The 12,746-nt window shown below is 40.1% G+C and overlaps 1 protein-coding gene across 1 annotated transcript; it reads right to left on the bottom strand.

The window, feature by feature from the left end:
• Nucleotides 1-1,852: 1,852 nt before the first annotated feature.
• Nucleotides 1,853-12,746, bottom strand: LOC108696751 (uroplakin-2-like). The gene is made up of 5 exons (XM_018226365.2): nucleotides 12,572-12,746; nucleotides 9,207-9,365; nucleotides 6,748-6,913; nucleotides 4,036-4,112; nucleotides 1,853-2,159 (listed from the first exon to the last, which is right to left on the bottom strand). Exons 1-5 carry the CDS (start codon nucleotides 12,648-12,650, stop codon nucleotides 2,017-2,019), a joined length of 624 nt encoding a protein of 207 aa, XP_018081854.1. The 5' UTR covers nucleotides 12,651-12,746; the 3' UTR covers nucleotides 1,853-2,016.

Raw genomic sequence — 12,746 nt, 5'->3', positions numbered from 1 at the left:
CCGTAATGGAGGAATACCTAAAAAGAGCAACTGTCATCTGTATTCAATATCATCTTTAGCCCGTGTAAAGAGTAGGCATGCACTAAATCCAGGATTTGGTTTGATATTGTCCAGGTTTCGGCGTGAACAATTTAGGGTTTGGTATTTGGCCGAGTCTTTTAGATCTTCATACCTTATGGCGGGAACTACACGATGTGTCTTCTTGAGATCCGACGCACTCAGAGGAAACGGATGCGACGAAAATAAGGCAAGTAATAGACATGTCGGACCTTGTCGCTGCGTGCATCCGACACGACTGTTAGATGCAAATGCTGCGTCTTCATCTGACAGTCGTGTCGGATGCACGCAGCGACAAGGTCCGACATTTCTCTTGTTATTTTCATCGCATCCATTTCCATTGTGTAGTTCCAGTCTACTAGAAAATCATGAAAACAATAAATAAACCCCATAGGACTGTTTTGCCTCCAATAAGGATGACAAATCTTAGTTTGAATCAAGTACACAGTACTCTGTATTACAAAGAGAAAACAAAAAATAGTAATTTTTAAAAATTTTAATTATTTGGATAAAATTAAGTGGACGGAAAGGCAAGGCAATAAGCCCAGCGTACAGAAACTTTTAGGAAACAGACACAATATTGACAGCTGGTTATACGTCACCTAGAATTCTTGAAGGATTGTCAGACTGACCCATGGGAAGCTCACCGATTATTTACTCTTTACTAGGGGTGTACTGAAATCACTATTTTTTAACTCAGCTGAATCCTTCATGAAAGATTTAGCCGAATACAAAACCCTAATTTGCACATGCCAAAAGCTGGTAGAATCCCAAACCAAATCCTGTATTCGGTGCATCCCTACTCTTTACACAGTCTAATGATGATATCAAATACAGATGACAGTCGCTCCTTTTAGATATTTCCCCATTGCCGGGGGGCTGGGCCTAGTCTACTTGGTTAGACATTACTAAAGACATATGGGGTAAACAGGTGTAAGCATGCTACAATTGGTGCCAGTCATACAGTTCAGGCTATGACAAGAAATTAACATTTGCAGGTTCCTTTTCTTTGTGGTTCCCTATAGTCAATGCCAAAGCAAAGACTTTGGACAGAGTACATCATTTGACAATAAAATCCCCACTTGTTAGCCCCTGCCTGCACTCTATTCCTTGTTCCCAGTTATCATTGGTTTTCTTAGCACATTGATGACTTATGGGAACATTAAAGGAAAACTATACCCCCCAAACAATGTAGATATTACATAAAACAGCTCATATGTAAAATCCTGCTTCATGTAAATAAACCATTTTCATAATAATATACTTTTCTAGTAGTATGTGCCATTGGGTAATCATAAATAGAAAATTGCCATTTTAAAAAATAAGGGCCGCCCCCTGGGATTGTAGGATTCACTGTATTCACAAACATACCAACAAACCATACATGTTAGGTCACATGAGCCAATTAACAGACAGAGTTGTGTCTTTTGCTTCCACACTTCTTACTGTTACAGTTAGAGCTGTAGTATTTCTGGTCAGGTGATCTCTGAGGCAGCACAGACACCATCACGAAATGGTGGCTCAAGGCAAGAGACGTAAAAGGGCAATATTTACTTAAATATATATTCCAGTTTGGCAAGATTCTTTAATATGCCACTTAATATAATATGAACTGTTGCTTAAGTGTTCATTTTGGGGGGTATCGTTTTCCTTTAACCCTTTACCACATTATATCTAATCATATCTTAAAAAAAAAAAAAAAAAAGCTGAAGCTCCTGCGTGTCTTCATTTCACAAAGTGTAAGCATTTATTAAGTTAAGTGTTGTTTTAGAACAATACAGAAAGCACACCCATAAAACGTTCTCTCTTTTATTGAATAACAATAATACATATTATATAAAAGAGCGAGACCCAAACACAAGCTATCCTACAGATGCAGCCCTGTATTGCTGAACAGACTAATAAATGGGACTGAGACAAGTACTGGTTAATAAATACAATCACACACAAACTTCCAGCCTACGGCTGTTTAACCCCGAGGACGACAGCAAGTCCGACCAGCAGACAGAACATGGATATACTGAGCAGCACCGTAATGACCACCATTCCACCAGAGCGACCTTGCAGCCTGGCATTCATGTCCTGAGGAGCTGTGGGAATGTCTAAAAGATGAACAAAAATGAGTTATTTCAATAGAAACATCACTATGTAATCCCTAAACCCATTAGACTGGTTTCAACTCAGGCTACACCTTGTTTTAGATATGATTTTACAGTCTGTGCTCCAGCCAGGCATATAGGGTCAGGGCACACAGGCATATTCGGGGAGATTAGTCGCCTGGCGACAAATCTCCTCTTCTTCAGGGCGACTGACCTCCCCAAACTGCCTCCCCACTGGCTAAAATGTAAATTGCCGGCGGGATGGCAATTCGCCTAAAAAGTTTCCTTGTGAGGCGACTTCAGAAAACGAATCGCTCCGAGTGCCATCCCTAATCTCTACTCTAACCCCCCCGAATCTGCCTGTGTGCCCTGACCCTTATAGTTTGGGGGCCCTGGGGACAAACTAACATGGCACCCCCTCATAAAGCCAGCATATACGTAGTATGTATAGCCTTCACTTAAACTACAATTCTCAACACCCACTGAAAGTCAGAATTCCACTTTTATTGGCCTTTACAGAACTTTCCTGTTAAAAGGGTGAAGGTTTCTACTTTATGCTGAAGGGGTGGCATTATAAATTTTATTACCGGCAGCACGGGTGGAGACTGTTCTAATGTAAGCTTTGTGTTGTACAGAAGAACTCTAGTTTCGTTTTTTGTGAAATACTGCACTTGCTGGTTTCAGTTTTCTTAAAAAGGAATCACCACCATCATTTTTTTTATTAGCGTGATTAAAGAGTGCTGTGGCAAGTTTTGAGAATAAGGAGCACTCACCCATTACTATAGTAGGAAAATATTTCTAATGTATTAAATGGGATCATGGATACCCACCCAAAATATTATAGGGGCATATTTTTGGGTCTAAATCCATAGGCAACTCTGCAGACACAGTATTTGCAATCACTTCCTTGCAATACATTAGACATGTTGACCTTGATTATTGTGACATAGCTAAGGGCACATTACTAAATGAACAGAAACCAGCAGTTTCTGCACAATTTCACACAAAGTCAACACAAGATTTCTCCTGTGCCACACAATGCTTACAGTAGAATTTTCTTCTCCTGCTCTCCAGGTGAAAATGTCATCATTAAGCCCAATGTTAAAACCTCTACATTTACAACTGCAGAAGGCTGGAAGTTGAGTAAAAAAGGAGTGTGCTACAGGACAAACTATACCCAGAAATATAGTAGTGGGAGTGCTGAACCAAACAGAATATCTCAGCCACCCCTGACAGCATTTACTTATTAGCACGTGCTAGGAGTTCTTAAAAACAAAAAATAACCCGAACCCTAAAACTAAAGGACAAAAGTTGTGCAAAGCTGATATGAAGTGCTACTTCCCCAACTTATATGTAACCTGCAGCCTAGAGGCTGTTATACCCACAGCTACCATAGGCACCATCTCTCCCTACTATGCCACATCCACAGTCCCTTCCCAGAGACTATTATCCATTGTTACTATAGGCACCATCTCTCCCTACTATACCTGCTATCCCACAGTCACACTCCCTTCCCAGAGACTATTATCCACTGTTACTATAGGCACCATCTCTCCCTACTATACCTGCTATCCCACAGTCACACTCCCTTCCCAGAGACTATTATCCACTGTTACTATAGGCACCATCTCCCCCTACTATACCTGCTTCCCACAGACAGTCCCTTCCCAGAGACTATTATCCCACTGTTACTATAGGCACCATCTCTCCCTACTATACCTGCTATCCCAATGTCACACTCCCTTCCCAGAGACTATTATCCCATTGTTACTATAGGCACCTGCTTCCCACAGCCAATTTCCCCTTTCCAGAGAATATTATCCCACTACAGACAGAAAACTGCACCTGCTAGTAGCCCCCGATACAGAGCACTGCTTACCTCGAGTTTGAAAAGGCTGAGACCAGTTGGTAAAAGCAATCTGTGTATTTGCAGCATTATACAGTACATAGCGGACCCTTAAAAAAAAAAAAAAAAAAAAAAAAAGCACAATACAACAAATTAAACAATTTAGAAACATTTTGTGACCTTAGCCTTTTTCACAAAATAACCATTTTGAGACAGGCAAAAGTATAGAAAGAAAGTTTGAGATTAGAATCAGCAGACAATTAAAGGCTGGATCTATAAGATGCAGGAAATAGTGGTTAAAAGAGCAACATAAAACAAATGCAATCAATGGAGTATGTGGGTAATCTTCAGTTCAATTCCTTTATTTAGTCAGGCCAATTAGGTTCCTTTCTGGATATATTGAGTTCTGAGATCAGTGACAAGGAGGAAAGGTTGACACCACAAATACGAGTGGTGCTTGTAAAACAGCACAAACAAATTATCTTGTGAAGAGGTTAAAGGATCTGACCGACCTGATTCTCGCTATTGAAGTGATATTTCTAGATTTACATGCTCTTTGAGAAAAAAAATGAATTAACCCAGTAGATACTTGGAAGAACAAGACAGTGTAACCACATGGGTGCCTTCCAAAGAATTCTCGCCCACACTTGCACCAGAGAGATTCCTTATCCTGTCAGGTAAAGGGGATGTTTTAAGGGGATGTAAATAAAAAGTTTTCTTGCAATATGCATTCATTAGAAATTTGTGGTTTTAACATTGATTGCACATGTGGATTGCACAGTATCTGACCCTTTCTGCACTGCTGGTTCTGTCTCTTGAAACTAAGTAGCAAATATAAGATCTGCATGCTTCTTTACATGTCTGTTCATCAGCTCGCTACTGCTAGATTGATTCAAAAGTCAGAACTGACTAGGGAAAAAAAAAAGAAATTGAAATGATGTTTTAGATGGTTAATAGTTAAGTTTTTGTAAAATAACAAACCACTGACAATTTAATTATTGTACATTGAAAAGCTGCTTAGAATTAAATTTTTCCCCCACATTAGGCAGTGTCTTACTTTTGGGTTTATATCCCCATTACCATATACAACAGAGGTCAGCTGTTAATTAAAAGATAGAATACGTTATCCATCCATTATCATAAGCACATTGCGTTCTGTATGCATATTTAAGATTTTAACAAGGAAAATCTCTGTGTAGCGCTGCATTATGTAAGGGAAAGATTAACTAGGTGACGGACAACAACTGGGTCGTGCTAGAGAAAATAAAAATGTGCCTTTTAACTTTTATCTGTAGACGAGGAAGAAAACTCCTAAACAAATATTTGGCGTATGGTGGCAACCTTGTTTTGGCCTAGATTATACTACTGACATGGGATCCATTATCCGGAAATCCCTTATACCAGAAAGCACCGAATTACAGACTCCCACAGACTCCAAATCTAAATTCTTAAAAATGATTTCCTTTTTATCTGTAATAATAAAACTGTAGCTTGTACTTGATCCTAAGATAGAATTAATACCTATTGGAAGCAAAACCAGCCCATTGGGTTATTTAATGTGTACATTATTTTCTAGTAGGCTTAAGATACGAAGATCTAAATTACAGAAAGATCCATTATCCGGAAAACCCCAGGACCCTAGCATTCTGGATAACAGGTCCCATACCTGTATTATGGTACAGTGTGTAGTTAGTCACATTGGGTGCTACACACTCAGACATTAAGTACTGGAGAGCTAGACAGGCTGATCATATGCCGAATGGAGTCAAGCATTTTAAACCATTATTTAGCAAATACAGACGTTGGATCCATTATCTAGTAAACAGACTCCAATGCATTTGACCTGATTGTTAGAGGTTGGGGCACCCTTTTAGTGTGCAGCACTTTTACCTGCATGATGAATGAGCAGCAAATACACATGGTATGAACTTTAACCAATTAAGCACATTTGATCACACCTGTACTCCCTGGGCCTCCCCAATGGTCCCGGGATCTGTTTACTCGGCAGGGCCGGATTTATCTAGTTGGTGCCCCTAGGCCTGCTGCCACTAGTCACATCTGTCTAATCCCCTTTACACATGGGCAAGTGCACTTTCCTTCATCGGGTCCGGTGCACTGGTGATTGCTGTGCAGGAATTTTTTAAAAATTATTAAATCTCCTGTGCTCCACCCAGTGGCAAGTAATGAGCCAATGAGGATGTGGCTGGGGGGCATGGCCCCTAGACCTGGGCCTTTGTGGCCTTCCCACAAATCTGGGCCTGTTCCTCTGTAGTTATCAATCAATAGTGCTGCTCCAACAGAATTCTGCACTGAAATCTGTTTCTCAAAAGAGCAAACAGATCTACCAGCTGCCTGGTAGATCTAAGAACAGCACTCAATAGTAAAATCCAGGTCCCACTGAGACACATTCAGTTACATTGAGTAGGAGACACAACAGCCTGTGCAACAGAAAAGCAGTTCCATCCTAAAGTGCTGGCTCTTTCTGAAATCACATGATCAGGCAAAATGACCTGAGATGCACCTACACACCAATATTACAACTTAAAAAAAACACAGTTGCTGGTTCAGGAATGAAATGTTATATTGTAGAGTGAATAATTTACAGTGTAAACAATGTATTTGAGACATAAAATCTACACCATAAAAATCGTGACAGAATCGCTTTAAAGTTAGACTATCCTTAAACTAGGGTTGAGGGGGGGGGAACAAAAACACTGGGATTCAGGAAATTATAGTACCACCTACTTGTAACTGTGATTTGGCAGAACCAATTGGACACCTTTACCATCAGTCAATTCAATGTTGGGGCCAACCTGATACACAAATGGTTCTGTTGCTTGAAGTTCATTAAAAATAGGTCTGCACTGTGGTATCACATATCCCCCTTGAACAATGTATGTACTATTGTCACCTTAAAGACAAAGAAAAATAAGAAGTTAAAGGATAAAGTGTAATGCCAGTTCAGTGAATGGGATCGAGTTTATAAACTTGTTGGATAACAATTTTATACCACAGGTTAAAGGGAAATCATGCTATACTGGATTTAGCGATCTCAAGTGAACCAGAACATATAGCAAATGTGCAAGCAGTTGAAACCAGGGGCGCCATTAGAAATCACGGGGCCCCATACAACAAAATTTTCAGGGCCCCCTGGCGCCCAAGCCCCACATCACAGTTAAAAGACCACACAGACTTCAGCGCTAAAAAATTAACCCCCACACACACACACAAGCTATTGATGGTCAGGGCCCCCTTATAAGTTAAAAAAAATAAAAAACACTGGCACCACGGCCCACCTTACAAGTTAAAAAAGGTGACCAGGGGATTAAAAATAAATAAAAAAAATAAAAAATAAACGCAAATTGGTGTTCAGTAAAATTTAACTCATGGCTTCAACTTCGCCTCCTTTCGTGACTTCAATTTTGGCTGTTTTCGTGACTTTGGGTCTTTTCGCCGCTTCGGGAGTTCGGCTTCGGCTGTTTTTGTGGCTTCAGGTCCTTCGGCTGTTCAGCTTTTCGGCACTTCTGCATTTTGGCTGTTTGGGACTTAGAAAATGGCTGCAGGCTTCGGCGCTTGCAAGGGGGGCCCGGCTCTTTCAAAAGTGCAGCACTGCCGGCCCCCCCTTCATGCCCGGGACACTTGTCCCCCCTGTCCCTCCCCTGATGGTGGCCCTGGTTGAAACCCTGGGTAATAGTGACCATAATATGATCTAATTGAATGTTTGGTGCAAAAGGCAAATATACACTTGGGCAACAAAAACCCTGAATTTCAGAAAAGCAAAATTTAGTTAGCGGTAGATTGGTGCATTATATTTTCCACCAAAAACATGGCAGAAATGTTCATTTAAAATGAAATCCTTAACTGTGTAAACGTAGGAGTGGCTCAATTCAGAAGTTCATAGGAAAGCATTTAAAAAAAGAAAAAAAAAAAAAAAAAAAAAAGATGACCGTCACTGTATTGCTACATTAATTAATGGTAATGTGACTTTAAAGAATGCAGACATACAGAAAAGGCAAATGTGCTTAGTTAGTTCTTTTTTTCAGGGTACAATGGAGAAGCCAGAGTTTCAAGGCCCACTCATCAGGGGCACGGATGGCTCAGCTCAATCCAGTCGATTTTTAAAACACAATTTTTTTTTTTTATTTCTTGAGCTAAACAGGGAAATTGAAGCTTCTCCATGTTTGGTCCTTGCAAGGTTTATAATTATAACTTGCAGAGCACAGATAGTCCCCTTGCATAATGGACTCCCAGTCCACAACAAAGGGGAAAAGGAGGGGGTTGTATACTGATAATTATGTACCGCAAGGACCAAACATAAGAGTAGCTTCAATTTCCCTGTTTAGCCCAAGAAATAAGTAAAGCCATGGATTATTCATGATTAGACAATAGGTCTAAAGTATGTTTAGCACATGCTCTATTCATTGCACTCATGTTGAATCATGGCTATACTGCTCCATAAAATTGCCCCTTTTCCCAAGCCGAACATGGCCAGACCTTCCATACCATTTACCAGCTTAGCCGCTCTTATTTGGACTTTCACGGTTTCATTAATATCCTTTTTTTACACAATGGGGACCAAATTGCTCTACATATTCTAGACGGGGCCTTCCCAATGGGGACCGAACTGCTCTGCATATTCTAGACGGGGCCTTAACATTTCTTTGTAAAGATGAAGAACAACCTTTTCCTACCACAAAACGATACCCCTTTTTAAAACAGGGCAATACTGCTACTGATTGGCATTGCTTGGTACAGCTACATTTATTATCCACAGATACCCCCGGGTCCTCCTCCATCAGGTATTTGATGAAGTAATATTACCAGTTTGTCCAGATCTTCCTGTAAGGATGACACTTAATTGGGCTGAATATTTTTGTCATGTGCAAACAGAGAGGCATTGCTCACAATGCCCTCTCCCAAGTCACTGATTACCAAATTAGAGTGGACCCAATACAGAACTTTGCTGCACCCACTAAGAACCCTACTCCAAGTAGAGAATGTACCATTCATCACCACCCACTCTACATTATACTTTAGCAAGTTTTCGATCCACGTACATACAGCTATGGAGCCCTGGCTGTATCATCAAGGGATGATCCGGTAACACTTGAGCAATAGTCTGACACTTAATTAATGTATGGTAACATATGTTATCAATATAGCTAAATGAAGATACACATTCTATGAGGTTCTAGTCTGTGCACCTTGGATCTGTACTTGCACTATGATGCTTGATGTCTTCCTGATAGCCACAGACAGATCTACAGCGTCACTTTGCCATTCTTCAAATAAACAATAAGCAGGGCGAAGCCACAGCACTGTTGAAAGCCTTAGGGAGTCCGAATACAGGGAAATTTTATAGTCTAGGGAGAGAAAAAATAAAAACATGATGACATTTACAGTGAGACATATATGTGCATAGTTTAGAGCTTTAGGAGTCAAACAGTTGTTATAATAGTTGTGCCTTTCTCCTTGGAAAGTGTTCTGTGACTAAATATCATATGGCTGAACATAAGACTTACTTTGGCACGCCAGTTTAACTTTGAGGGATTCAGCAATATTCAAAGCAAATGTGGTTTCTACTTTAACAGTTTTCCTTTCTCATCTGCCTAAAATATAAAATTCACTGTGGTTGCCGGTATTCAAGGCCCTAGTGACAGACAGCATTTAAAATTTTAGGCAATAAATAGATTAATCCTGATGCTACATTTTAATTACTAGTTTTCCTCTCATCTTTCTTTTTAACCCCTTTGCTATTCACCTAACAGTCTACCAGTCTAACCAGTGGTCTTATCTATTTTAATTCCAATATGGGAGAGATGCAGAAAAAAAAAAATATATAGATGGAAGTTTTGCAACTAACTCTGCTTCCTAAAGAGAACACTGACCTGCAATGCCATATGAGCAACTAGGGTGGAGTTTTCCAATTTTTCCTCTATAAAAATCTTTTATCCCGTATTAACGATGGCGGCCAGGCATACAAAATAAAAGAAAAATACCACGAGACATGCAACTCTGTAAAGGTAGCCATACACTGCCAGATCCCCTTGTTTGAAGAGGTCACAAAACAGATCCGAGAGCCCATCGGCCTAGAACTGTATTAATTCTCCAATGCGCTCCTTGTCTGACTTGATTTGTAAACCGTGTCGAACAGGCCCATCAGGGGGTCCCATACACATGCAAATAACCTGCCGTCAGGGTCTGGAAGGACCGATTTGACAGATTTTTATTGGCCCGTGCATGACCTTAAGGGTTAAAGGGGAACTCCACACACGTGAGCTTTTTGAAAAGTAAACAATTTAAAAAAAAACTTTGCAATATAGATTTAAAAATATGCAGACTTTAAGATTTTTAATGGTTTGGAACAGTTCCCTAAGCCTAGCCCCCTGCTGATCTGTCTGACTACTTTTGCTGAGCTGGCTGACTACTGTTACTTTGTATCAGCAGCCATCTGTCCTTATCCTACATCCTCCACAATTCCCTGCACAGGTGATTAATAAAAAAAAGGAACATCACAGTGCAATGCATTGTGGGTAGGGATGCACCGAATGCAGGATTCGGCCTTTTTCAGCAGGATTCGGATTTGGCCGAATCCTTCTGCCCGGCCGAACCGAATCCTAATTTGCATATGCAAATTAGGGGTGGGGAGGGAAATCGCATGACTTTTTGTCAGAAAACAAGGAAGTAAAAAATGTTTTCCCCTTCCCACCCCTAATTTGCATATGCAAATTAGGGTTTGGTCGAATCTTTCACAAAGGATTCGGGGGTTCGGCCGAATCCAAAATAGTGGATTCGGTGCATCCCTAATTGTGGGTTATGTATTTCCTGCATGCTGTCTGTAAGCTGTGGAGAAGTTTTATACACATCCAACTTGTAGGATGCGATCTGTCAATCCAGCAACATCCAACAAAATCGCCAGTGGAGTTTAGCTCTAACTCAGTTGTAGGCAGTTGCAACAGCACCTGGACTTTTTAAGGAACAATTAAAGCCAAGGATAAGTGTAGAACTCTAAGGGGGATTTTAAGCGCGATTACCATCCGTTCTGACGCACTGAGATAAATCGCAGGCGCCATGTCAGATGCACCGAATCTAAGGTAAGTGGTAGAAATGTCGGACGTTGTTGCTGCATGCATCTGACACGACTATTTTTATTAAAGCAGCCCTGAATACTGCCACTGCCCTGAATACTAACACCACCCTTATGCACCAACTGCAGAAGATAAGGGGTACCATGACCTCCCTTAGGGGAAGTGTTTTTTTTCTGCAGAGAAATTGCCTCCCCCCAAAGCTGCAACTCCACGCATTACATTTTTGTAAACCATTTTACACCAATTGTGCCTTTATGCCACTTTAGTACATTCTCCTAGAGACTTGGGAAACGGGGTAAATGCATCATGTAGGTACAGTTAAAGGTATAGGACAATATTTTTCATATAAAAGTGAACTTTTTATGCCACTGGATCTCAAGGGGTTGTTTACCTTTAAGTTTTAGTATGATATAGGATGTCATATTCCTAGAAAATTTGCAATTGGTTTCCATTATTTATTATAGTTTTTTGATTATTTGCTTCCTCTGCCTCTTTCCAGCTTTGAAATGGGGGTCACTGACTCCAGCAGCCAAAAAGCTTATGCTATATGAAGATACAATTTCGTTTTTATAACTTATCTTCAGCCCCTCATCTATTCATCTTTTAGTCTCATTTAAACCACTGCCTGGTTGCTAGGGTAAATTAGACCCTAGCAACCAAATAGCTGTGGATATAGAATGTCCTATTCCTAGAAAATTTGCTTTTGGTCTTCAATATTCATTATAGTTTTTTGATTATTTGCTTTCTTCTTCTGACTCTTTCCAGCTTTGAAATGGGAGGTCACTGACTCCAGCAGCCAAAAAGCTGTTGCTCTATGAAGATACAATTTTATTGTTTAAGTTATTATTTTTCATTACTTATCTTCCATCTCCTCGTCTAGTCTCTCATTTAAACCACTGCCTAGTTGCTAGGGCAAAGTAGACCATAGCAACCAAATAGCTGCTGAAATGCACTGGTGAGCCGCTAAACAAAATAACTTAAAAAACGAAAAACAGTAAAAAATGAAGACCAATTGCAAGTTGTCTTAAAATATCAATGTCTACATCATACTAAAATGTAATGGTAATGAAATCATTGGGGGAAAAAATGCACACTGTTAAAGGGGGTCATTTTGCCATATACTCTACATACAGGTTATATTTTAACTTTGTATGACCGTAATTAAACCACATGCGGCTGTGCATTTATGAAATACAACATGGCATTTTTAGCTTTCAGTTGGTTTGCCCCCCTACCAGATACATGTAATCCACATCCTGCATGGATAATCAGCTAATAATTTAGACACATACTAGACTGCACTGCTTTTAGGACAACCACATCCCTTTCATACTTAAACTCAAGTAACTATGCTACTGCTATTAGTCTATAATATTCATATGTATTTCTGTACAACACAGATTTAATTTCAAAGTATATTTCTAGTAAGCCCAGATATGTAAACGTGAATTCCCCAGTAGCCTAGGTTTAAACAGACTTACTTGGCAGAAGTACAGGTTGGAAATGAAAAGGGATGACATTAAGCAGAGACACAACACATAGAAGTAGCCGCTTATTCATTTTAGTAGAAAGTTCTGCTGTCTACACCTGAGCGTAACACCGGCCTCAGAACTAACGGTTCTAATGATGATAAATTGGAAACACCTCCAAACTCAG

The sequence above is a fragment of the Xenopus laevis genome, chromosome 7L (assembly GCF_017654675.1).
Source record: "Xenopus laevis strain J_2021 chromosome 7L, Xenopus_laevis_v10.1, whole genome shotgun sequence".
NCBI classification, from domain to species: domain Eukaryota; kingdom Metazoa; phylum Chordata; class Amphibia; order Anura; family Pipidae; genus Xenopus; species Xenopus laevis.
Note: the sequence above shows the minus strand (reverse complement) of the source record. Positions and strands in the feature narration are given on the sequence as shown.

What these genes read in the sequence shown, in the direction of transcription:
- LOC108696751 (XM_018226365.2), bottom strand. Translation starts at nt 12,650, where the DNA reads ATGAATAAGCGGCTACTTCTATGTGTTGTGTCTCTGCTTAATGTCATC. An exon ending in AGTGCAAGTACAGATCCAAG is followed by an intron (nt 6,914 to 9,206) that starts GTGCACAGACTA and finishes TTTGTCTTTAAG; the next exon opens with GTGACAATAGTACATACATT. An exon ending in TCAGCCTTTTCAAACTCGAG is followed by an intron (nt 2,160 to 4,035) that starts GTAAGCAGTGCT and finishes TTCATCTTTTAG; the next exon opens with ACATTCCCACAGCTCCTCAG.